The sequence below is a fragment of the Conger conger genome, chromosome 15 (assembly GCF_963514075.1).
Source record: "Conger conger chromosome 15, fConCon1.1, whole genome shotgun sequence".
In the NCBI taxonomy this organism is placed as follows: domain Eukaryota; kingdom Metazoa; phylum Chordata; class Actinopteri; order Anguilliformes; family Congridae; genus Conger; species Conger conger.
This window is the reverse complement of record NC_083774.1, coordinates 26,686,986-26,714,526: the sequence shown is the minus strand read 5'-3', so window position 1 is coordinate 26,714,526 and position 27,541 is coordinate 26,686,986. Positions and strand designations below refer to the sequence as shown.

Genomic DNA, 27,541 nt, shown 5'->3' with positions numbered 1-27,541 from the left:
TCAGCACAGATCTGTTACAGCCATGTATAATGTCGACTGTAAGTCAAACAACCTGTGCTGAACACTGGTCAAAAAGGTCGACCAAGGAAAACAACAGCAGTTGATCACTGAAACATTGTGAGAGCTGTGAGGAAAACCCCCAAACCAGCAGGGGTGAAGGTATCTCAATTAACCATTTGAATAAGATGTAAACCAGTCATCAGTAGTAACAATCGGAAGGCAAGATTACAATTTTCAAAGAAGTATAGAGATGAGCCACAAAAGTTCAGGAAAAACGTTTTATGGACTGATTAGACCAAGATTAACCTCTGCCAAAGTGATTTGGAATAAGAAGGGATCTGCTCATGATCCAAAGCATACAAGCTCATCTGTGAAGCATGGTGGAGGAAGTGTCATGGCTTGGGCTTGCATTGCTTCTTCTGGAGTCAGCTCACTAATCTTTATTGATGATGTAACTCATGATGGATGGATGATCTATAAAAACTTCTGTCTGCCAACTTATCCAAACTAAATGGGAGGAACTTCATCATGCAGCAATAGAACAACCCAAAACACACTGCCAACACAACAAAGGACTTACAGAGACCAAGTCAACCACAAGATCTTAACCCAATTGATCATACATTTCGCCTCCTGAAGAGGAGATTGAAAGGAAAAACCCCCTTAAAACAAACAACTGAAATGGGCTGCAGTAAAAGCCTGGAAAAGCTTCACAAAAGAGGAATGCAACAGTTTGGTTATTGCAAGCAAGGGATATGCTACCAAATATTAAGTGTTATTTACTTTCATTGATTTAAGTACTCTCTGTTCCAATACTTTGGATCACCTAAAAATTGGGTGGTCTGATACCAAACATGCCATGTTCTAAGTAGTTTAACACATCTAGGTGTAAATACCAGGAAATAAAAGGTGAAATTCTCATGTTCATCTTTTTATCTCAACCCCAAATGTATTCAGTGTATTGCAGTGTATTGTCAACTTACCCTGTATAAATAAAGGTTAATAAAAATTAAAAATTAAATTAAATTAAGAAATTGTGCCAAAAAACACACCTGAGCAAATTACAGTGGGATAGAAAATGAATTGCAGTGGGAAAATGAGTTTCTGTTCATTCACGTTGATATTGCCAAAAGCTTAATTCATCTTTTTTGCGGTTGAACAAATCTATCCATTGATTAAGTTTTGGAATATCAAAGTCTATATGTAAATGTAAATGAGGCCCAGTGGCCTATACATAATTAATGTGGGAATAGTATTTAAATATATAATTACTTTTAAAAATCGCATGGCAGGTTATTTTAATGTAATTTAATGCCTCATTGTAGTAACTGAACAGGCCAATTTGCAATTTAAGAGTTGAAACATGAAAATGTCAAGTATTTGACCATGTATATTTAATCTTGTGCGCACAAATGCCTTTGACCGTGGAATGATTGTTGGTGTCAGATAACGTGGTTTGAGTATCTCAGAAACTGCTGATCTCCTGGGATTTTCAGTCTCTAGAGCTGCAGAGAATGGTGCGAAAAATAAAAAACATCCAGTGAGCAGCAGTTCTACAGCCAAAAACACATTGTTAATGACAGAGGTAAGAGGAGAAGGGCCAGTCTGGTTAAAGCAGACAGGAAAGCGACAGTATCGCAAAGAACCGCACATTACAACAGTGGTATGCAGAAGAGCATCTCTGAACACACAACGCAGAAGACTTATTGTCTAAATACATACTAAAGTGCTCACTGAGTGTACATTATACTGAGTGCATGTCATCACCACGGATGGTGAGGAAGATGGTGAGAGAGGCCACATAGAACCCAAGGATCAGAGTGTACTAATTGCAGAGATTGGTTGCATCTTGGGGTCACCAAGTCTCAAAAAGAACCATATAATCACATCTAATAATATTATATTGTGTTGACTTACAGTCCATTAAACTAAGCAATCCCCCAGGAGCAATGCAGGGTTAACGGCCTTGCTCAAGGGCCCAACAACTGTGCAGGTCTTATCGTGGCAACACCGGGGCTTGAACCACAAACCTTTTGGGTCCCAGTAATGTAGCGTATCCACTAGGCTACAGGCTGCACACCTCTGTGCAAGCAAACTCTTTGGAAATGTGGCACAAAGACAGCCCTTACTCGGCATAATAAACAAAACCAAGCATCTGGAGTTTAACAAACCTCATTGGAATTATGCCTAGAAGTGAGTGCTATGGTCAGATGACACCAAAATTGTATGTTTTGGCCATATACACCATCAACATGTTTGGCAGCAAAAGAGGAATGCATACAAGGAGAAGCACCTCATACCTACAGTAAAATATGGAAATGGGCCATTGATGTTTTGGAGATAGTTGCCGCCAGGGGCACTATTTCAGATCAATGGCACAATAAATTCAATAAAATACCTCGAGATTTTGTCAGAAAATCTGGTTGTGCTAGGAAGATAAGACTTTGTCATAAGTAGATTGTCCAGCAGGACAATGACTCCAAACATACTGTACATCAATATCCAGATCCAAAAAATACAGAAATGGTCAAGTGAAAATTATATCCATGTTCTGCAATGGCCATTTCAGTCTGCAGACTTAAATCTCATCAAAAACCTGTGGTCTGAAGTGAAGCGGGGGTCCATAAGCACAAACCAATGGATATCAATGATTCAATGTTCTGCATGGAGGAAAGGTAAAAAAAATACCTTCAAATGTGTTCTCTAACCTCATCACAGTTTATAGTGAAAGACTCATGATTGACATCTTTGCCAGTGTTGCTTGTACAAAGTGCACATGTTGCACACATGCTGCACTGGCAGTCCAGTACACAAACAGGGCCCAGGCTTTCTGTTCCAAACTAAGACCAAAGCTTAATCACACTGTAAAAAGATCTTTCTCTCCTGCCATTGCAGTGGATTAACAGCAACGGTGTCTTTTTTTTTTGTCCCAAACACAGAATCTAAAAAAATCTGCGCCTTTTGAAAAACAATCCTTGTGATCTCTTTCATCACCTGCTCTCCAGTTAAGAGGGACAAAGATTTAGTCTACTGCATTCTCATATCATTAGACACTTCATAAAAGAAGAGCAGAAGGAGAGCCTTGTGCACAGCGTAACATGACAAGGCGCTGGTCCAGCAAAATACAAATGGCATAAATTCCAGCAGTAACTGGTGTTCTGAACCACACACTCAATAAAAGAAAGGAACAAACAAGACTTTGACACCAATTATGAATACCAATTACAGCTGGCCTTTATGTAAAAGTATTACAGCTTCTTTTCCTTTTTTCATTGTTTTGGAAACTACAATGTGCTCAATTATGCAAACATCCTGGCTAAAAGATTAAATAACAACCAAACATGAATTCACATTCAAACATTCAATACCAAAAAAGATAATCTACAGAAAATATGGTGATACTCAATAATTTATCGATGTGGAATAAAATTAAATTAATGGTCAAAATATTTTAAACAACAAATGTATATACTACCTCGCAGAGTGCTTTGCACATTTTTCCTCATATTCTATTTTGGCTATGAAACTGTTATTTTATAAACAAAAGTATAAAAGTACTTTGATCAAATCCCTGCTTTGTCTCATCAAAATGAATAAGATGAAAACTTAACCTCTCTAAATGATGTTACTTTTTCTTCCTTCCATATTTAGACACACAGGACATTTATTCATAAGTGCAACCAAAGAAAAACTATAATACTTATACAACATTGCAGCCGAAAGCAAATGGTTTATCATTAAGAATGGCTATTCTAATTTCAGCAAAACAATTGTTTACATAATCAAGAAAACCTAGTCAAGCGCTGACAGGTCCGATGCCTTCTATATTTGGCAATCTACCTATTAGATCAGTAAGACAGGACTTCAACGACTGACTTCAAGCTCAGCAATAAAAAATAATAAAAAATAGAAAGTGCCTTTAAATAAGTCGTTTATCATAAACTGCATGATAAAAGTGATTGAAAGTGAAGGTAGCCTTTAATAAAAAGAGCCTAACAATTGTAACAGAACTCCAAACTCCAAACTGTAGAAACGTAAAGTAATCTGCTCTCAAGAGAAAAGCGCAGGCTATCAAATGTCTTACCCTCTTTCTTTAAGGCATTGAGTAAAGACTTCATTTCCCCTTTTTCATTTGTTTTTTATTCCAGATCCGTTGTTCTTCGCCAGGATAAAAGAAAACGCGAAAGAGGAAGTTCGTAAGTAATTAAAGTCCGGTACATTTCTAGGGCAGCGAACTAGACGGCCAGGCGCACTGGGAAGGCAGTACCCCACGCCGCGCTGACACAGCCCACTCCACACGTTCCCTGTGAGACGCAGACGGACCGGAGCACTCCAGCTTCACACTCTGCACGCGCTGTCATGTGAGTGCTGCTGCCGCCGCCACAGCCAATGGTCGCTCCACATACTGGGTGGTCCGGTTTTAGGACGGAGGTATTCCGTCGAGAAGACATCCATAGGTGTTGCACCTGCCCGTTGGGATGTTTTTCCTCAGAGAACCCATTCCCATTCAAAGAACCCTTTAACTAGATATGATTCTAATATTGCATCACAGGGAACCACTTGTTTTAGAGTGTACATGTCGTTTGACATACATTTTGCCAAAGATTTTACATTCAAATGATTAGGCTACTCTTGTTTAATAGAGCCTACTATGTTATCCTATCATCTCAGTCATATCTTCCATCAAGTCACACCTGTGACATTAAGCCTTAAGTATTCATGTTTAGGTGCCATGTACTGCTATTACACTACAGGTGAAGAGTGTGGCACATGCAGAAATATAATTTCAGAAAAGCACCTTGAATTATGATATTGGAATTGAACCCTTGCTTCTGGAGCACCAGCAGTTTTAGGGGACCAAAATTAATTGGACAAATTCTTAAATATAAATCAATTTTTTGTTGCAAATCCTTTGCAATCAATGAATGCCACAAAACATTTGTTAGAAAATAGTTCTTACTTTTGTTCTTAATAGAAGGTCCTATGAAGGGAGACCAGAAATTTTGTGTGTATTCCAGTTGTATCAAAGGATGTTTGTTTGTATGCCTGTTCACGTTGATGTCCATAAGGAAACACCTTGTCAGAAGCAGTTTGTTAAAATTAATATGTTTTGTTTAATTGTCATATTAAATCACTCATAATGAATGTAAAACTATGCTGCTTTCGTGTCTGTTATGAACAAAGAAACAAAAAGTAAAACTGCAGAAACTGAAGGAAAATGGCTTAGTGTCAAAATTACTGCTCCTTATGTAAATTCACTAAAATACACAATATACACATACACATATATTCTCTGGTAACCATGGCAATAACACTGATCAGTAATGGTTTATCTAGAAGATAAGCAAGACCACAGTTAGACTGGTAGATGAGCCCCATCACTCCTTATGCGTTTCTGTTCTCAAAGGCCACTTCCCACCCTGGGATTCACAACCAGGCACCAGTCAGATTATCACCTAAAACCCAATTATCACCAGGGTCTGGACACCATGGCAACCAGACTGTGTCATCAGAGGGAGATCTGATTTACATGTTTGACAGCTCAGAGGGGCCGTATGGCGAGTGCTCTGTGTCTCTGTGTAGAGCGGTCTCCCAGCACTCCTGACTCTTAGAGAGACAGGAGGAGTGCTCTGTGTCTGTGTAGAGTGGTCTCCCAGCACTCCTAACTCTTAGAGAGACAGAATGAGTGCTCTGTATCTCTGTGTAGAGCGGTCTCCCAGCACTCCTGACTCTTAGAGAGACAGAATGAGTGCTCTGTGTCTCTATGTAGAAGGAGAATCGAAAAGCCAGTGGTCAAAAACAAAAACGGGTCAGACCACAGACAGATCAGACAGACAAAATGCTGGAGAGAATGGCAGGAGTACATTACAATCCGGCACTGAACATAAGAAAAAGACAGGTATATATAAGACAGATAATGAAGGGAAACGAGAATCAAGTGTGAACACTAATCAGGAAGTAACAACAGGTGAAACGAATGAATAGGAATGACTGAACAGAAAGACAGACTACGGACAGTGAAACACAGATGACCCCAACTACAGAGAAGTTAATGTATACAGCTTTGCTAATGTATTTGTGCATCATTAAATCAGGTTAACAGCTACATAAACATGATTATTAAATTAAAGTTAGTCAATGGAATAATTATGTGTCACAGGTTGAAATAAGCATTTTCATGCAGGGATGAAATGCATGATGGTTGGCTGACTTTGTTTGAATGATATGCCTCTTTTTTTTACTATGGTAATGATCTATGTAGGTGAGTTCTACTGTGTCCTGTCAGGATCTTATGCAGATGTAAGGTTTGTTTGTCATAAAAGATGATATCCTTCAAGGGGGAGGCAAAGTGGTTTCCTGTCTATATCCATAATTCATATTGTTCATAATTTATATTGTCATAATTCATGTGGAACAGCCTGCAAGCTTTTTGCGTGTTTGTGAATGTGTGAGAACAATTTCCATATTTATACATTGTATTTATATTGGAAGACTTAATTTTCATTGTCCGTGTAGTAAAAGGTGTCGGTGAAGACCTATTTTAAGTCTATTAAGTCTATAGGATGACGCTATTTAATGTGTCGTGTTTCAAACCATGGCTACTTCGCACAACTAGAGAAGATTACCCTGTGCTAACTAGAGAAGATTACCCTGTGCTAAGCTAAGGGAGCAAACAGTTCCAATTTTGCTAAATAAGAGGTCACATCACATCACAGACTGTATTGGACATTCATGTGCCAAACACTGCTAGCAGTAAAAATTAGAGCTTTCTGAGCTCCTTTTTTTTTTTTTTTTTTTTAGAAAGAGTGAGATTTGATAGGATATGTGTGTGTGTATGTGTCTGTGTGTGTATACATGTATGTGTCTGTGTGATTGTGAAGTGACTTGTGCAGTGTATTTTTGCATTTGTCTCTTTGTCCCTGTAGTGACACTATCTGCAGACTGCAGCTCTTTCGCAGTGTAATCTGCCCTCATCTGGTCCTACTTCAGAAAAACACACAGTTTCTGACCCCAACCAACAGACAGCCGCCTCTGCTCTCAGTCAATAAAACACCAGACATCATCCTCTCTCCTTCTCCCTTGTGCTGTGAACCTGTGTCACTGTCATTGTTCATGTGTAGTTTCACTGTGCTGTGACCCTGTGTCACTGTCATTGTTCATGTGTAGTTTCACTGTGCTGTGACCCTGTGTCACTGTCATTGTTCATGTGTAGTTTCACTGTGCTGTGACCCTGTGTCACTGTCATTGTTCATGTGTAGTTTCACTGTGCTGTGTGAACCTGTGTCACTGTCATTGTCCATGTGTAGTTTCACTGTGCTGTGTGAACCTGTGTCACTGGCATTGTTCATGTATCTACACTGCAGTCTATTTGAAATAATTACTTACGCCATTACACAATTACTTCCAGCATCTAGATCTAAACACAGCTTGACACCACTTGGTTGCGGTGCTATTAAATGACAAATTGTGAAGATTAAATGCAGGACAAGGCAGGGAGTAAAATAAAGATAGTTGGAAACCTGAAAATACTCATAACAGTCAAAGTGTTCACACAATTATACAGTTAAGAACCTTTAAATATTTCTAAGATTCCATGTACAACTAATTAGTAATATCTAATCTGCTCCTATGGAAGCTGTCTGAACCATGGAAAAGGAAGCCATAGAACATTCCAGCCTGATCTGGAATGAAACTCACAAACACTTTCCCTATTAGAAGCCTCGTCCTACAGAGTTTATACTAGCTGACGTTCGCTAATCCCCCCGTGCTAAAGCGCCCCTCTTCTTGTGATGTAGTTTCATTAAAATCAATCAGGGTTCAGGGCCAATGAAGGGCCTGTACACAAGCCAACAGACTGGGGCTCCTCCCACTGAGGAAGGTGCCCACCTCCATGCTCAGCATGGCCTGATGGATCACCGGACACATTCCAGATCCTTCCTGGCGTAAGGCCGAACAAATCTCCAGTTGCTGGGAGTATTGGTGGAAAGTCCCACTGAGGCTCATGGTCCTACTCACTTCCGTGACACTAACTGCCAGACACGTAAGCTGTGATGTCATACATTTCACGCCGTTCTGCGTTCTGTTCATACCAACCAAGTCTCTTTCAAGCCCACCTCCATAAACGGATCTTCTCTCAAAAGTGGCTTCCACTCATCAGCAAAAAATTCCAGCACTTGGGCATCCTAACTGGAACCTATTTAGGCCATTGAGGTAAAAGCAGTTTGTTACAAGAAAGGCTAATCATGTACATCGGGCTCATTTGAAATAAATATGTGTGTGACTGAAGTTCAAGCGAAGCAGAAGGTTGTTACTGCAGCAGGTGGGCAACTTAATATGCCTGCTTAGTAAATTGCACAGCAGGAGATATGACATGTGTTCACACTGGAAAGATTAGTTACAGCTATAGCAATTATTTAATTATCTTAATTCGATACATAGGCAAAAGGAAAGGAAGACTTACCTATATCAGTCTCCTTGTGGTTCTTAATTAACTCAGCCAGTTCAAAGTTCCCTGCTATGATGGCCACCTAGGAAAAAAGATCAATGCAGAATTTAAGAATAATCGTTTATACATAATTGTGTTTACATTACATTGGAAAAATGTATTTCCATAGTCTGTGTAGCAGAAAGCGTAGGTACAGGTACAAGTAATGGTGAAGGCCTTCTGTTATTAAATATATGATGTGACACCATTTCACACACGATAGGATTAGCACCCTGAGCTAAACACCATGGCTAAACACCTAAACACCTTAGCAGCTAAACACCATGGTCTCCAGTTAAGGGAGCAAACCATTCCATTACTGCTTAATAAGTGATAACCACATTTCCCACAATCCCACAGGACAATTCCGCGACGTCCACCTCGCATGACGTCTAGCTCGGTTCAGCCAATCCCGTAATGGCGGGAGCAATAAACTTTCCGTGTAAGAGCAAGGCATGCTCTCGGGATTACCCTTTCTTCTCACTTCTTTTTCGACGCTCTTTTCTTTTCCTTGTCTGCTCCAATACTCGGACAGACGATGGATTCTGCACAGAGCACTACCAGGCCTACGGACACACATAGTTACCTCGCGGTAACTGGCTACATCAGTTTACCCATGCAAAGCACAGCAACGAACTTTTCCACGCGGAAAAAGGACCAGCGAACATCTTTTCAGCAACCGAACGGACCAGACGACAACGCGCGGCTGAGACTGGAACACCCCAGCTTTGCGCGCCTCTCTAGGACCTCTCACCATAGCGGCTTCTACAAGGACAGCACATCTTTTGGATCCAGCAATGCATATGGACTCAGTAAGACTCAACAGCAAACATTCAGGCATAGTCAGTGTTTAGCTTAGTCTTGACTGAGGTTGTGAATCTGTGTTTTTCTATTTGTCTTTGTTACCGTTTGAATGTATTTTGTAAGCCACATATATACGTGAATTGATTCGCCGTCTTTCGCGTATGTAAATAGAGTAAAACTACGCAAGTAGTCTCTCTTTCCTCAGCTAACACTAACCTCCCATTAGTCCAACTCTATATCTGTTCTGTGTTTGTACATTTGATTAATACATATATTTATACATGGTGTCTATTTTGGCGTCACAGACATTTGAGCCGAGTTAAAGCAGTTTTTCAAAGAACTTCCAACCTTCAGGTTATGGGTATGTTGTAATCATTGATATTGGTTATTTTCATTAAAATACTAAATTTGTGGTTGGATATTTCTGATAATCGTAATTTTATGAGACTGATTACTTATTGCAGTTATACTGCCACACTACATTAATTGGCGCCCCAGTTTCATAGAGAGTAAAATCCCTACGTTATTTGGCGGCCTGTGCGAGGAGCCTACAACATTCTTGCGCTAACTCTTGTCTCCAAACTCTGCTAGGTGTAAAAATGAGAGCGTGTGTGTGTGTGTGTGTGTGTGTGTGTGTGTGTGTGTGTGTGTGTGTGTGTGTGTGTGTGTGTGTGTGAGACAGATATGGTGGCATGTGTGCGTGTATGCATGATTGTGAACAAGGATGTGTGTGCAGTGTATTTTTGCGTTTTGCCAAGTGGTCTCTTTGTACTGGTAGTGTCACTATTTGCAGTCTGCAGCTCTTTCGCAGTGTAATCTGCCCTCATCTGGTCCTACTTCAGAAAAACACAGTTTCTGACCCCAACCGCCCCTACCAACACATAACTTTTCATTGCAGATTCAACTTCATTCACAAACTGCAGTCAACTAACTGAGGACTATGGCTAGATATAACTACAATCAATCAAAGTTGTGTTAAGCATATGCATGATCATTATCAAGAGGAAATGCTTGTAGAATGTTAGAATGTTAATTTGGTCCTCCATGGGGTATGAGAATGTGGTATTAATAAAACATAATTTATGTTAACTTTAAACTGACAGAAACTAAAAATCAGCGTGTAGTCTTTTCTCTTCAGAGATCAGGAGATTGATACCAGGCTATAGAAAGACAAATAGATGGGCTGCAGCACCTGACCTTGCTGTTACAACGGAGTCCACAAGAGGGCAATAAAAAAAAAAACTTAACACCTTCATCTCGTTTCGCCCATTCTCTTTCTTCACCACTATTCTATAAAAATATCTGTGCTTTCCAGATGTATTACATAACTCTGAAATGGCTTGTTACAAGTCAACTGCATAAATTAATATCATAGTTGAACCCTTGCAATGTGCCACAGTACAGCGAAGCAGCATTTTCTATTTAGTAGAACGTAAGTATGAAGTATTGGAACAGCAAGGCAAATTCCTTTGTTTGTATACACTGAATACATTTGGGGTTGAGAAAAAAAGATGAACACGGGACAAGAGTCCATAATTTCTTTTATTTCCTGCCATTTGCACCGAGATGTTAACCAAAGGTGCCATGTTCTAAGTAGTTTCAGACACATTGACATCACATGAATTCTTGCATTCTCCTTTTGTGATCCAAGCTTTTGCTGGAGTCTCTTTCACTTGTTTGGCCAAATCAGTCACCAGAAACAGTCTAAACTTTAATGACTTGGTCAGTGAAAAACCCTCCTTTGTGTGGCAGTGTGTTTTGGGTCATTGTCTTGCTGCATGATTAAGTTCCTCTCAATTAGTTTGGATGCATTTCTCCATAAGTTGGCAGATATAATGTTTTTGCAGACTTCTGAATTCATCCTGCTTCTACCATCATGAGTTGCATGCTTCACAGACGAGCTTGTATGTTGAGCAGATCCCTTATTTCTCCAAACTGTGGCCTTTTCATGGTAGAGGTTAATCTTGGTCACATCAGTCCATAAAATGTTCTGGTACTTTTGTGGCTTATCTCTGTACTTTGCAAATTGTAATGGTTTGCATGTTGTGGTATAGCCTCTAATGCTGCTCCCAAAGCCTCCTTGAATGGTTGATTGAGAATCTCCACAGGGACAGGGGTGAAGGTGTTTGTGATGTCACTGACTGATGTTTTGGTGTTTTTCTTCACATCCCTCACAATGTTTCTGTCATCAACTGCTGCTGTTTTCCTTGGTCGACCTGTTCAATGTCTGTTGCTCAGTATGCCAGCAGTTTATTATTTTTTTCAAGACATTCCAAGTTGTTGTACAAGCTATCCACAATGCTTGTTCATCAATTTCCCCTCTTTTCTAAGATTCAAAATGGCTTGCTTTTCTCCCAAAGACAGCTCTCTGGTCTTCATGTTGGTTTATCTTTTCTGACACAAATACAGTGATTGTATAACCAATCATTCTCACATCGGGGCAACATCGGGTCAGTCACATGTTCCTAAAAATTGGGTGATCTGATGTGATGATATGTTCTAAATTGTTTAACAAATCCAGATAAAAATACCAGCAAATGAAAGCTGAAATTCAGATGTCATCTCATGTACATCTGGTTGACCTCAAACTCAATTGTCTTCACTGTATAGCAAAAACAAAGGAATTGACCTTGCTGTTCCAATACTTTTGGAGGGGACTGTACCTGGAGCATGCACAGTCGTTTGGGGCTATATCTCTGCCCTCTACTACAGGTAGAGAGTTGGCTGAGAGCTAATTTTAATCAGGAGGACAGCTACTCTTCTACAAGTAAAAGATCACTTTAGGCTGCAATTAATTAAATAGTTAACGTTCCTGTCCTGGGTTCTTTTGTTTGCAGAGTTTAAAATGAAAAGCAGCAGATCCTATGCCTCTCCAAGGCTGCAGATAGCTGGGCTAAAGTACGTCAAACACTGATTTCACCGCTAATGTGACAGCCTCTTCTTCAAGCAAACAATGACCAGGTTCTGTGGCTTTTGGAGATCTTTGCTTTTTGCTGTGAAATATTTCCATACACTCTGCTGCCAGACATGGCCAGCATGGTGTGACCTCTATATTAGTCAGTGGAAGCCATTACCACTGCAGAGCTTTGGACAAAATGGGCCGTGCCTCTTCCAGAGGTGCTTACGCCTAGTCTGATCCCATTAGCAGGATGGATGGATGGGTATCTGAGGGATGGTTTAGGCCAGGCTGGAGTGGATGGGTATCTCAGAGATGGTTTAGGCCAGACCTTGGTAGATGGGTATGTGAGGGATGGTTTAGGCCAGGTTTTGGTGGATGGATATATGAGGGATGGTTTAGGCCAGGCCTGGGTGGATGGTATGAGGGATGGTTTAGACCAGGCTTGGGTGGATGGGTATCTGAGGGAAAAGTCTATAAATCAAGTGGTTACGTAATGGCACCAGGGCTACCTGCAACGTGTATTACCAATGTGCACTAAAAAATGTGTTTCATGCAAAAACAAGTGTGCATTGCTAATTGTTGGGACCACTACATTTGAGTCCCTGCTCCTGAAAGGACTAAACTGTACCCCAATACATGCACGCAAGTGCTAAACCAGCATGACAATGGCTACCACAGTGCAGCTGTCATTCTTTTTGGAGTGTGCAATGGTCCAAAATGTCATTTCATCTGGTCAAAATAGGAAAGGAAAAATCTACATCCACTGTAAACAGCCTTGCTCTCCCGTCCGCTCACGGGAGACAGCAGAGGCTCTGAATTATACTGGGCACCTTCAGTGGCAAGAAATTCTGAGAAGCCTTCCAGCTCATTTTCATCAGCTGTCTATCAACTCTCAGTGGGACTGCAAAGGACTGTGAGCCAGTCAGAACCGTACCGGGCCTGTTAGCTGGCCAGCAGTGTCCAACAGTCACCACAACTGAGCAAACTCACACTACGGTGGTCTGCTCGCAAATTATGTCAAACAGGTGTCGAGAGGCTTTCCCGCCATGTTCAGTAAAAGGTTGCCAGAGCGATAAACATGCTGGCGTTGGCTTGTCAGGTGCTTGCTTGGAAGGAGGAGGAGTATTTGCAGTTGCCCATAGGAGGTGCAGAATACTGCATGTGAGATTTGTATAAAGGCAGAAAAAAGAACCCATTGGGTTGAAATGTGGGACTGAGTGAAAGTAAAGTAGCAAAGAAAAGCAGATTCAAATGAGTGAACATGAGGAACTATAAGTGGTATCTCTATTTCACTCTTGAACTTACAATAACGCAATGTAGGTTTGGTTCATAGACGATGCTTTGTCTCTATTTTTAAAAACCATTTTGTCTCATTTTGTGTCATCTTATAGTTGAATCAGTTAAGAAATTTAACAGCTTTCCAATGGAATTCGTTGCCCCATATTGGAGCATATGACAGTTAATATGACAGTTAATCTGACTAATTAAAAGTTCTGGGACAATTAATATGGAACTAAATTTATCTTCATATGATTTACCATCTTTATTGGGAGGGTGACTCATACTTCAAGAGACAGAAAGTATCTAATTAAGAACAATTAACAGCTTATACATTTACAGGGTTGCATTTAGTTGGAATTGAACCAGAGCACATATATTGAGTTTGCACCAAGGAAGCAACGAACTGAAATTGCAACTCACAATTGCAGGTGTACAAAGTAATGATCAGACAAATTTGCAGAATTCAATATAGAGAGGTAAATTACATGCTGCTAAGTACAGGGAGTTAAACTAAACAGTACAGCTCTGCTTGGTACTCAGTACAGTACAGCTCTGATTCACACTCCGTACAGGCAGCGGGGGACTCCTTCACCTGGAAAGGACTCTGGTTGTTGTAGTTCTTCACCTCCTTGTTGGCACCACGGACCAGCAGGACTTTGGCACAGTGATCCTGGGAGACGGGGGAGACGCAGGCGTTAGCGTAGCTCGTTAGCATGCTCTCTGATCCGCCCCTCAGTGCCTGCTAACCCCGCCTCAAGGCTCCCTGTGTGTGTGCTGGTCTATGTGTGAAACACACCCACACCCACACACACACACACACGCACACACACACACACTCACCTGGTTATATAGCGCACAGATGTGCAGTGCAGTGTTCCCTGAGGCGTTCTGTGCGCTCATGTCTGCTCCGTAGAACAGGAGATGCTCCAGGTGCTGGACGTGTCCGTACCTACAGGCCTGAGAGGGGATTAGATTACAGGAAATGCACACAACACTGCATACAGCCCAAATACTAAACCAAAGTCCCTTTAAATAACAGTATTTAAAATGCACCTTTTTAACCTTTTTTAAAAGCATTGTTACTTGTAAATCATCAAGATAAAAACATAGTAAAAGACTAAAGAAAGTCAATTTGGACTCCCAGATGGGCAGTCCACCCCCCAGTACCAAAAGCATAAAACATGATGAATGTGGCTATAACCTCTTCCTGCATCCACCATCTGAGTAATCATTTTCAATCACCTCACTGCTTCCTCAATCATCTCATTAAATTAAAATGGGCCTCATTTATCAAGCGTGAGCAGAACAAAATTCACTGTAAATTGAATTGGAAATTCATTTGCACAAATAATGTGTGATTTATCAAAGTTATCGGATGTTAGTTTGTTCATAGGAGCCAAACGAACGTCACAAGTTGTCTCAGCTGTTCGTATTTTGCATGGAAATGAAAGCGCACGGATGTAAAGCCTGTTTTGTTATTTTATTATTCCATTAATTAATATATTTTTGTTATTTAGAGTGGCTAAATTATGCCAATTGGATATTCCAATTATTTATATCATAAAAAAACACGACAGGATTCAACATTAAAACGCATATGGGGCATGGCGTAGCCTACTTCAGAGAGCGCATCTTCAAAGACTGAGCTGATTTATTTGGTGAGGCTCACAAAAGAAACAATAACAGCAAGTTCAAGTTACACCTGCATTGTAGGCTATAGAATGGCATGACATGTGGCTGATGCGCTTAATTAGTTTTTTTGACGTGAACTGTTTTTCCCAGTCGGAAGGTGGAAATTCTCTCATTCCGATATGACGTAAGCGCAGCATTAGGCTTCATTGCTATGGCTGACCTACAGCTTACAGCTTTATTAGAAGATTTGAAGCATGGCCACATAATCACTTTATTTGAGGCTTGTGACACCTCCTTCTGGCTCTCTGCAAGGACAAGGGAAATGTCGCTATAATCTATTCCTGTCACCCTGGGGATGACAGGAATAGGGATTCCAGATAGCAACGTCTCTCCTATCATTTTCCAATGCGTTCCTCCAGGTTTACGTTCCTTCCCTCAGTGAACCCTGGAAGGCAGCAGCTTGTCAAAAGAGTAAACTAATCGCGATGGGTTTAGCAAACTAGCTAGCTCAGTAACATAAATACAGATACATTTCATAAAAATACATCAAAGAAAAGCTGCTCGTGAAGTAATAATATGTACAGATAACCTATGGTTGGCAGAGATGAAATTGCTGCCTTGCGGCTTCACTGTGGGAAGGAATGTCAAATCGTTTTCTTTTGACCTGTTGCATAGTGCGTTACTTGAGAGTTTACAACAGCTATGCTATATTGCCAGGCTTTAGTCTTCCCCAGCTCTGACAATTCACTGCTTAGCCTACACTATGAAATAAAATGCACAGATCAGATAAAAATGCTTTAAACTGTATACACTTGCCTATGAACAGTTAATATTTAATTGTGCGTACATATATAAACAGATGATCACAAGTGAATTGCATTAAAAAAATCTTGTAAGCGCAATGGGAGGGGGGTGCATTGTTTTGTTATTTAAATATCTTGGTAGGTACTGGTGTTCATGATGACATCTATCTTAACAGATGCTCCAGGACCTGTAGAATTTTTCATATTCAAAATGTACAATAGGTAATCTAACGATCAAGAAAGTTTAAAGCATTTTGAATTGTGAAAACAATTTATGCTAATCACAAATTTTGGACAAGTTGCTGCTGGAAGTGGTGTTCGTGGGCCAGTCGGGGGCGATCTTCCCTCTGGTCAGATTATCCACAATGCCCCAGTGCAGCGATGGGGACACTGTGCAGTAGGAGCCGCCCTCTTTCGGATGAGACGTTAAACTTAGGTCCTGACTCACTGTGGTCATCAAAGATCCCACGACACTCTTTGCAAAGAGTAGGGGGTTCCCCGGTGTCCTGGCTAAATCCAACCCTGGCTCTTTCATTACATTACATTACATTACATTATTGGCACTTGGCAGACACTCAGAGCGACGTACAGTTGATTGGACTACGCAGGAGACAATCCTCCCCTGGAGCAATGCAGGGTTAAGGGCCTTGCTCAAGGGCCCAATGGCTGTGCAGATCTTATTGTGGCTACGGATTAGAACCACCGACCTTGTGTGTCCAAGTCATTTACCTTAACCACTACACTACAGGCCACTTTCAACCTGCCACCTAATCCCTGATTCAATAGGCAAAAACATTGTTCTCTCCCTCTCTGCCTCAGCTGGTGTGTGGTGAGCATTCTGGTGCAAAAATGCCCAGGTGGGTGCTACACATTGGTGGTGGTTGAAGTGAGTTTCCCCCTCAACACTGTAAAGCGATTTGGGTGTCTAGAAAAGCACTATATAAATGCAATAATCTATCTATCTATTTATGAACATTAATGTCTTGCTTATGAATTAAGGTTCTATAGCTGTACTCACTACTAGGTGCGATTAATATACAGCAATTGTCTCATTTTGGTGAAACAGGTTAATGACACTATCCAGTGACTCAATTATAAAATGTATTCAGTTTTCACACGCATCAGTTTTTTGAGTCATCACTTGATAGACATGTAACTGACGTTTGTTTCACTGCATGTAAATTGGGCTATGAATAAAAATAGTATTTATGCAAGCAACAAGCATACTCTGACATAAGAAAGTACTTAGTAACACGGCAATGGTTATTAATAAAGAGAAACCCATCTTAAAAACTGTCCAATAATGGCTAGATTGCCATGAACCATGTTTAAACAGTGTCCTTTATTTACCATTTATCACATTGATAACTAAGATTCAAAATATTGACATATTCTATCTTGCATATTCAGCAATTTGTGTATTTCTGAGAGTTGGGCCTAGTAGGGACTGTAGCATATGAACTGAATGCTATGATGAAGTGTCATCTTAACAATAAATCCATTTAACCTGCCACTCAGCCTATATGTGAATATGCTATACAATCGTTAATATCTTTATTATTTAATTCATATTATGTTCAGAATATCTCACCATATCCATTCACCATATCCACCATATCTATTTATGTAGAGGCATAAAATGCCCTAACTTTGTGTTGAGAAAAAATGTGCACCCTTGCAATGCTTTCTCTCTCCACTAGATGTCAAAGTGCCTTCATATTTATGAGAACGATGGCATGTATAACCGTTGCTGTAGAAAACGTGCTGCTTATTTGAACAGCAGTTGACAATGCTGTATTTAGATGAAAAATAAATAAACACACGAACCCTCTGCAAGCTGCAAGGTGCCAGTATGATTTTCCATAAACCGTTGATGTAATAAATATTTTGTATGCTTTGACAATACCCCCCCCCCCCCCACAATGACTGCACGATGCAATATCATGAAGGAGCCCAAGACTGAAGTATATTTATGAACCAAATTTTCGTCCTATAGATTTGTCTAGAGATAATACACAGGCAGCGGGCAGCTGGCAGAGCCGTATCCGTAACTACAGCCAGGATGGCATCAGCGGCCGGAGGGGTGTAGATAGCCATCAGGGAGGGGTCAGCATTCCAGAGGGACGGATAAAATGGTCTGGAAACGCCACCCACCACTGCACCTCCCCTCTGGGCAGTGGCCTTGGTTGCAGAGAACTGCGTTTAAACTGACAGTTCACCAGAAATCCACATGAAATACATTCTTGCCTTCAAATGCCTTCAACTGTGCATCCAAACGTTTTGAGCGAATTTGCTGTTTTTGTGAACCTAGAGTCCATTGGCTCCAGCCAAGGCCTAAACTGGCTGCTGAATGAAAGGAAGCTGCTAAACAGTACTACAGCCCTATGGGATGTCAGTGAGTTTAATACTCCTGTTTTAACATCAGCTTTAGAACGTATTCTGCTAAAAGTGGACTATTTTCAATTTAGGTCAGGCTACCACAACTGTTTCAAACTCTTTTTGAAATGACATGCTTCCATCTGTGTTTGGAATTTTGAATTTGTACAGCACATGCCATTTCCCCCCACTTCAGCCTGCTCCCATTTTCAACCTTGGCAGAGACTTTAACACCAACCTTCAGGTCAAATCAGCACAGTTCCCAAGTACAGTTGAAGTCGGAAGTTTACATACACTTAGGTCAAAGTAATGAAAACTCATTTTAATCACTAATCATTTAATGTTAGCTATACGTTAGTTATATGTTACTATAGTGTTGGTAAGTCGGTTGGGCCATCTACTTTATGCATGACACAAGTAATTTTTCCAACAATTGTTTACAGAGAGATTATTTCACTTTGAATTCACTATATCACAATTCCAATCGGTCAGAAGTTTACACACACGTCATGGCTTTAGGAACCTATAATAGGCTTATTTTTATTATTTGAGTCAATTGGAAATGTACCTGTGGATACATTTTAAGTTCTACCTTGAAACTCAGTGGCTCTTTGCTTGACAAAAACAAAAAAAACCTTGGACCTCCACAAGTCTGGTTCATCCTTGGGTGCAATTTCCAAATGCCACGTTCGTCTGTACAAACAACAGTATGCCAGTATAAACACCATGGGACCAACCTGCCGTCATACCGCTCAGGAAAGAGACACACTCCGTCTCCAAGAGATGAACGTGCTTTGGTGCAAAAAGTGCAAATCAATCCCAGAGCAATAGCAATGGACCTTGTGAAGATGCTGGAGGGAAATGGAACACATATCTATATCGACATAACCTGAATGGCTGATCAGCAAGGAAGAAGCCAGTACTCCAAAACCGCCACAAAAAAGTCAGACTATAGCGTGCAACTGCACATGGGGACAAAGATCTTACTTTTTGGAGAAATATCCCGTCGTCTGATGAAACAAAAATTGGACTGTTTGACCATAATGACCATCATTTAAGTTTGGTGGAAAAATAGTAAGGTTTGCCAACCGAAGAACACCATCCCAACTGTGAAGCACGGGGGTGGCAGCATGTTGTGGGGGTGCTTTGCTGCAGGAGGAACTGGTGCACATAAAATAGGTTGCATCATGAGGAAGGAAAATGATGTGGATATATTGAAGCATCATCTGTAGGCATCAGCCAGGAAGTTAAAGCTTGGACACAAATGACTATTCCAAATGGACAATCACCCAAAGCATACTTCCAAAGTTGTGGCAAAATGGCTTAAGCACAAAGTCAAGGGATTGGAGTGACCATCGCAAATTCCTGAGCTCAATCCAGTCAGAAATTTGCGGCCATAACTGAAAAGGCGTGTGCGAGCAAACGAACCTGACTTAATTACACCAGTTCTGTCAGGAGGCCAAAATTCCAGCCACTTACTATGAGATGCTTGTGGAAGGCTACCGAAACTTTTGACCCATGTTAAACAATTTAAAGGCAATGCTACCAAATTTTTAGAGCATATAAACTTCTGACCCATAAGAGCTGAAAGAAATCATTCTCTGTACTATCATTATGACATTTCACATTCTTAAAATAAAGACGTGATCCTAACTGACCTAAAACAGGGAATGTTTACTGGGATTAAGTCAGGAATTGTGAAAAATGCGAGTTTAAATGGATTTTGTTAAGGTGTATGTAAACCTCCGACTTCAACTGTACAGGCAAAGGTAGAGGATCCTGACATGGTGGAAAAGACCATAGAGATCCTGACCTGGTGGAAGATACCATAAAGATGCTGACCTGGTGGAAGATACCATAGAGATGCTGACCTGGTGGAAAAGACCATAGAGACGCTGACCTGGTGGAAGATACCATAGCGACGCTGACCTGGTGGAAGATACCATAGCGACCCTGACCTGGTGTTAAACACCATAGCGACCCTGACCTGGTGTTAAACACCATAGCGACCCTGACCTGGTGTTAAACACCATAGCGACCCTGACCTGGTGTTAAACACCATAGCGACCCTGACCTGGTGTTAAACACCACAGTGACCCTGACCTGGTGTTAAACACCATAACGACCCTGACCTGGTGTTAAACACCATAGCGACCCTGACCTAGGGTTAACACCATAGCGACCCTGACCTAGGGTTAAACACCATAGCGATCCTGACCTGGTGTTAAACACCATAGTGAGCCTGACCTGGTGTTAAACACCATAGCGACCCTGACCTGGTGTATCTCGTGCCAGCCATTCTCATCCTGGCAGCAGACGGCAGCGTGTTCATGCAGCAGGAGTTCGCAGCAGAGCGGGTCTCCGCCCACCGTGGCCGTGTGGTACAGAGCCGTCAGCCCACGGCTGTCCTTGTAGTCCGGGGAGGCGCCCAGCTCCAGCAGGGTCTGTAGGGGGCAGCACTGTCTTTGGCCTGGTGGGAACAGTCTGAGCCTGCCGTACAACTCTGTGTTTATTTACCACATTTACAGCATTTATACAAGTCCAAGATGGCCCAAATCAACTTGGTGAAAGTAAAACATACTTTACAAGAGTTAATTGTAAAGTGATGATTTACTGTGATGAATTTTACAGTGCATGATGCTAGTGGCAAAATCCCTATGGACGAAAAGCATGGGAAATCTGCAGTCTGTGTGGGGTCTAAGAAGGCTATCCTAGGCATTAGTAGGTGGAGTGCGGTTGATGAATCCTATGAACTCTATCAGAGGGTTCCATAAACAGACTAACATTACCATCACTGCTGCTTGGTTCTTGGACCTGGCTGCCTTGTGCATGGCAGTCATCCCATCCTTTGCTCGGAAGTCCAGGTGTGCCCCGCCATTCTTCAGAGTCTTGATGAGCTCCACCACGTTGTCCAGGTGAGCAGCAAAGGTGAGAGGGGTTTCTGCCGGTAAAGCAGGGGAGAGAGGACCCTGAGTAACCCAAGAACCCTCACAGATATAGAGGGAAAACCCTAAGTAACCATAAAGTAACCCTGGGGAACCCTCACAGGTAGAACCCAGAGTAACCCAGGGAACCCTCACAGATATAGAGGAAAACCTGAGTGATACCATCCCTGCAAGGGCATGTGCTCTCCTCTGAAGTGAGCAATGTCAGCCGCTGCCTCTTGTTGCCACAGCGCAGTTTTAAAGTGGTGCTTGAACAGACATCAGAGGAAGACACTCTGCATGTGAGACACGCGCATGGTGTCCAGTCAGCCAAGCTGGGGCTGCTACTGTGTAATGAGACACCATCACCCCAACCAACGGAAACCCTCCCTTTCTTCTGCTAAGGCCTAGCTACCACAGTTGCCACAGGCATTATTATTACAACATATAAGGCTGGAGGTCCCATCAGTGACCCAGGGGGAGAGGCCCAGGGTGCATTAATGCACAGTAGCTCATGGTGTTGATGTGTGACATGGCTTCCTGCTGTCAACAAGCAGGGACAGGAAGTGACATCGGCACGGTTTGCATACCACCAGTTTCTGGGTCATGATAGTTAGGGTCCAGGCCTCTCTCCAGCATCTTGGAGATTTTCTCTTGCTGGTGGTGCTGGACATAATCCATGAACTTCCTCAAATTAGCCTGGTGAAGAGAAACAGAGCAAGAGAGAAAGGCAGGGAGAGATAGAGAGAGAGCAAGCAGTAAAATCTATAATTTTACATATTACACACATTACAAAAGTATCCACTCGCACACCCAGAAAAAAAAAAAATGGAATAAAAGAAAACACAAAAATGAAACCATTGCAAGAAATCCAAAGAAAAGCAACACAATTTTACCAAACTAAAACTTAAACACAAGTCATCCCACTTCCCTTCTCATTCACTGTACATTCCCCATCTCTCCAGACATTGTACAGCAATGTAAAAACAGCATTCCAGTGAGCAAATGTTTGGGAATTCAGCCCCTTTACACATGCATAGACAGGGTCTAATGAAACCATACCAGCCACTCTATCTGGAGTCAACAAAATGGCAAAATGACTTTTCCAGCAAGAAATGAAGTAGCATAATGAGAAATGTAGGTGATAGTAAGGAGGGAGAGTGCTGATGATGGAGAGAAAGCGAGTGAGAATGGAGTTAGGGTATGGAGGGAGGGAGAGAAAGAGAGTGAGAATGGAGTTGGGGTATGGAGAGAGGGGAGGGGGTTAGGGTTGTAGGTTGCTCTGGTCGTTGCTCTTTCTCTGGTTGGCTGGTTGCCGCTATGACAGATCTGAGCCCATGTTCCAGGGACCGTGTTCCTTTGCGTTTTTCAGGCCAGTTAAAAATAGATAGGAGAGCGGCTCCCCTGATGCAGCCAGAGGGAACAAGGCCGACCTGGGCTGGGGCCTCACACTGCCACCAACACGCACAGTTTGATCCCCACGACACCCTCGCAAAGACATCTTCACTACCCAGTGATACTTTTGATTTAAATTGCCTTTTGACAATGTAAATCAAAAGGCATCCACTTTTTTCAGCTGGTTCTGGGTCCACCTGCCCTGTCCACATATACAACCTCCACACATTCAAAATGGCAAATCAGGTCTCCATATACACAACCTCCCTATACTCTAATGGCCAATCAAGTTTCCACATACACAACCTCCCTGTACTCTAATGGCCAATCAGGTCTCCACACACACAACCTCCCTGTACTCTAATGGCCAATCAGGTCTCCACATACACAACCTCCCTGTGCTCTAATGGCCAATCAGGTTTCCACATACACAACCTCCCTGTACTCTAATGGCCAATCAGATATCAGCACTGCTTCCTGCCTTTGCCATAAAGGCAGATGAATTTGGGCAATTAGGAGAGGACATGGTCTGCAAGAATTGTGGATGTGTTTCGCTGCTGGATGTACCTTTGTGTGAAGTTTGGCAATCTGTTTCTCATCCAGGTTTGGCTGCTTGTAAAGTCTGCTCTTGTAGCGAAACTGCAGGGGGATACATAAAAATACATTCAAGTCAAAATATTCTGTGTAGCCTCCCATTTATTATGAAGGAATCTTGAATCTCCTCCTCAGCCTATGAGACCTGGGGGAGGAGGGACGGGTCTGTCCGAAGTTGAGGGCCGTACCTCTAGTGACGGAACCCCTTTGCCAATTGGCTGGGGGTACTCCCTGAGGGTCCTCTCCTCGTCCAGGAACTTGCCATCGCGGCCGTTGCTGGGCGGCTGGAAGAGGCCGTAATTCAGTACGTCTTTGAGACTCTGGTTCAGTGTGCACAGAATCCGTTGCTTGGCAACCCACACGGTGGCATCGGGGTTAAACCGCATACATTTCTGTTGGAGACAAAGAAAAGGCCATTAATTCATCAGCCATCTCACTTTTGCCAAAGACAGCCGGACAAGTGACACATTTGCCGTTTTGTGAATATAGAACCATTATAATGACACTGATGGTGTTATGTCATGTTAACGACTACATTAGTTCATGCCAGTTCATGTAACCTTATTGTAAAGTGTGACCAAAATGGGCTCCTTGTACTTGTGGAGTTGTTATAATGGGGATGTAGTGCTCTGGTGACACATGTGAATATACACTCAGTGGCCACTCGTTAACACAAATAGCCATGGTTGTTGAGGCCAGACCATTAAAATCTACAATTATTAGAATCTACAATGTACTTTTCAGAAGCAGTTCCAGTCCACACTTGTTCTACACTCACACCCAGTACAGACATATTCTACACTCACACACACTCCACACTTGCGCTACACTCGCAGGTGCTAAAGCATCATAGGAGACAGCAGTGTGAGTATGTGTGAGTGGTCCACAGGGTGTGTGGTGTGAGTGTGTGTGCGGTCCACAGACCGCAGTGTGAGTGTTTGTGTGTGTGTGTGTGTGGTCCACAGACCGCAGTGTGAGTGTTTGTGTGTGTGTGTGTGTGGTCCACAGACAGCAGTGTGAGTGAGTGTGTGTGTGTGTGTGTGTGTGTGTGGTCCACAGACCGCAGTGTGAGTGTGAGTGTGTGTGTGTGTCTGTGTGTGTGTGTGTGTGTGTGTGTGTGTGTGTGTGTGTGTGAGCAGTCCACAGACAGCGGTGTGAGTGTGTACAGACAGCGGTGTGAGTGTGAGTGTGTGTGTGTGTGTGTGTGTGTGAGCAGTCCACAGACAGCGGTGTGAGTGTGTACAGACAGCGGTGTGTGTGTGTGTGTGTGTGTGAGTGTGTGAGTGTGTGAGTGTGTGAGTGTGTGAGTGTGTGAGTGTGTGAGTGAGCGGTCCACAGACAGCGGTGTGAGTGTGTGTGGTGCACTGTGTGTGTGAGCAGTGCACTCACGGTCTGCTGAAGGTCGGGGATGAGCAGGCGTATGAGCAGGGCGCTGGGCAGCTCCTCCATGCCGCTGAGTGGGCGCTGGGTCGTGGCCCTTATGGCCTGGTAGACGGTCTCCTCCTTGATGCTGTCAGACCCGGACTCCACAGAGCAGTCAGAGAAGCTCTGGGCCATCTCATCCTCACTGGAGGTGGGACTGCGGGGCATATTCAGCTGCTCCGGCCCGGGTCTGCAGAGGGGGACACAGGGCAGTGCATCCATCAACGATCCCCAGCTTACACACACTGACATATGCACACACACACACGCGCACGCGGACACACGCACGGACACACACTCGCACTCACTCTCGCGCTGACACACACACACTAACACACACACTCACTCTCACACTGACACCCACTGATATACACACACACACACACACACACACACAAATGAACTACAAATAGTTCATAACTCAGATTGTCTTGTTACAATATTTTCTATTGTATTAAGAAAGTCAGTGATCACTTTACTAGGTACAGTATTTCATATAATTTTTTCTTTATTTAATTTTTTACTTATTGGCCATCTGCTGCTGTAGCCCATCCACTTCAAGGTTCGACGTGTTCTGCATACCACTGTTGTAATGCATGGTAATTTAACTGTTAGCAAGAGTTTGGGTGTGACCTCTCATTAACCTCTGACCTCTCATTACCAACAACAGCACCATTCTCTGTAAACTCAAGAGATTGTTGTTCCTGACCATCCCAGAGCAGTTTCTGAGACACTCAAACCACACTGACTGGTACCAACACTCATTCCATGGTCAAAGACACTGCGATCAGATTTCGTTACCCTGCCGGATTCCTACCAGGGTAACGGCTGACCATGCTGCTGTCAAGCTGGCATTTCGGGGTGGGTGTTGGAGAGGGGGACCTCGCTTAGACTGAGAGCGTTCAGGAATTCTGTGTATGTTCCTACATGTGTTTGTTTGTGCGTGCAAGCACAAGTATGTCTATCAAATGATAAATGGTAAATGGTTGGCATTTATATAGCGCCTTTATCGAAAGTGCTGTACAATTGATGCTTCTCATTCACCCATTCATACACACACTCACACACCAACGGTGATAGGCTGCCATGCAAGGCACCGACCAGCTCGTCAGGAGCATTTAGGGGTTAGGTGTCTTGCTCAGGGACACTTCGACACACCCCGGGCGGGGGATCGAACCGGCAACCTTCCGACTGCCAGACGACTGCTCTTACTGAGCCATGTCACTACCAGTGTTGACCGAAGGTTTTGTATGTATACTGAAACCTGTGTAGAATCTGAAAGGTCATATTCATTCTGCCTAATCCCTGAAGCCAGGATCAACCCTTTGTAATGGACACTGCTGTACTTGTGACTGAATCTGAGGGACAAATGTAACCAGACACAGCTTTTCTCTCCCAAATCGCTTCCCCCCTCTTTCCCAGGAGCAGGAAAAGCACAGCCTTTATGACACTTCACTGTCTTAATCACTTCTGAGGAAGTAGATCACCAGTCTAGTTCTTCTCTTTACTTTTTAATTCATTCAATTTCATGTAAAATCAGCCAAAATAACAGGAAAGCTACGTGAAGGTCATGTCCACATTAACACAGGTACACTTGAAAATACAGTTTGTTTCCTTTTCATTTCTGTCCACACTACCATCTTCAGATCATTTTCCAAAAGTGTTCTGTCCACACTGCAAAGCCTGAACGGCCAGTGGGCATGAGTACCAGAGGAGTTACCTATGGCTACATCTTCACGCTATTTACGTCAAAACATGTACATGTTCTGCTCATTTTCTAAAAATAGCCCCTTTTCCATTGAGGAATATTACTATATCCAACTTGTAATGGAAAAAGGGCTACTGTGAAATCTATCCGAATCATCACAAGAGAAACCAAAAAAGCCAGATTTCATTAATTATTTGGACTGATGAGTTGTATTACTTAGCACATTGTCACAGTCAACTCTGTAGCACGCTGAAAGAGATGCATGTAACAGGTACAGGATAGAGAAAACATAACAAAAATGACAACGCTTGAGATGGTTATTTAATATTTCCATAACTAATTATGGTCACTCACTGTTGGCATAGCCCGCTAAAACAATAGTGTTGATTAAATCCTGAATCAGGTCTGAATGCTAGACTCAATCCTGAGACAGAGGTCTGAGTGCTGTAGACTCAATCCAGGAACAGCAGCCACGGAAAGCAGGCAATCATCCACTCAATCATCCAATCAGACTGACTGACTGCAGACGGCATGCCTGCCAAGCACTCTGTTCTTCTGTAACTACTTTATGATTGCAATAGCATTCTCTAAATCAACTTTATGACTCTCATAATTTATGTTATGAGTCTAGGATGGCATACGTTCCCTCACATTTAGTGCTTCAGTGATGTAGGCCATGCACTCACCGGTCTGGGAATGTGATTAGCCAGGCCTGGCCCTCTTCCACACCTAGGCCTAACTCAGGTGGATGCACTTATGCTCTCTTACATTTCATTACACTCATTTGGCAGGTGCTTTCACCCTGAGCGACTCACACAAGTGCAGATCATCAGTGTCAGGAACTCCCACTACACAGCCAGCCTATCTTTACAAGAAATGCAGTATGTGTAACATCATTAATCAGTCCGCATATAACCATGGGTGTGAGATGGAGGGGCAGTGATCAGAACCAGTGATTCAGTCTCATACTGATGTATTCCTATTGGAGAGACCAACTTGCTGAATTTCAGTACAATATATTGTTCTTTCTTGCCATTCATCTTAAATGTTTAGAAGTTTACTTTGACCTCCCTTGCTATTTTTTTGGTGGCTCATGCCTGCTCTTTCCTGCTCTTCCCCCCCTTATTATCTTTAATTCTACTGCAACTACAGACCATTCCCATCCCTGCAATGTGCTGTGCAAACTCTTGAAGGCGAGGATTGGGCTCTCCTGGACGA

The 27,541-nt window shown here is 42.5% G+C and overlaps 1 protein-coding gene across 1 annotated transcript in view; it reads right to left on the bottom strand.

Annotated features, from left to right (window-relative positions):
* Positions 1-27,541, bottom strand: part of LOC133111540 (SH3 and multiple ankyrin repeat domains protein 2-like) — a 122,893-nt gene that overhangs the window by 76,982 nt on the left and 18,370 nt on the right. The window contains exons 2-10 of the mRNA XM_061221980.1: positions 24,583-24,805; positions 23,382-23,585; positions 23,167-23,238; positions 21,795-21,903; positions 21,070-21,221; positions 20,557-20,724; positions 14,310-14,426; positions 14,062-14,139; positions 8,462-8,528 (exon numbers count right to left, since the gene is read on the bottom strand). Coding sequence (XP_061077964.1) covers positions 8,462-8,528; positions 14,062-14,139; positions 14,310-14,426; positions 20,557-20,724; positions 21,070-21,221; positions 21,795-21,903; positions 23,167-23,238; positions 23,382-23,585; positions 24,583-24,783 — 1,168 coding nt within the window. The 5' untranslated portion in view covers positions 24,784-24,805. The remainder of the gene's footprint in view (positions 1-8,461; positions 8,529-14,061; positions 14,140-14,309; positions 14,427-20,556; positions 20,725-21,069; positions 21,222-21,794; positions 21,904-23,166; positions 23,239-23,381; positions 23,586-24,582; positions 24,806-27,541) is intronic.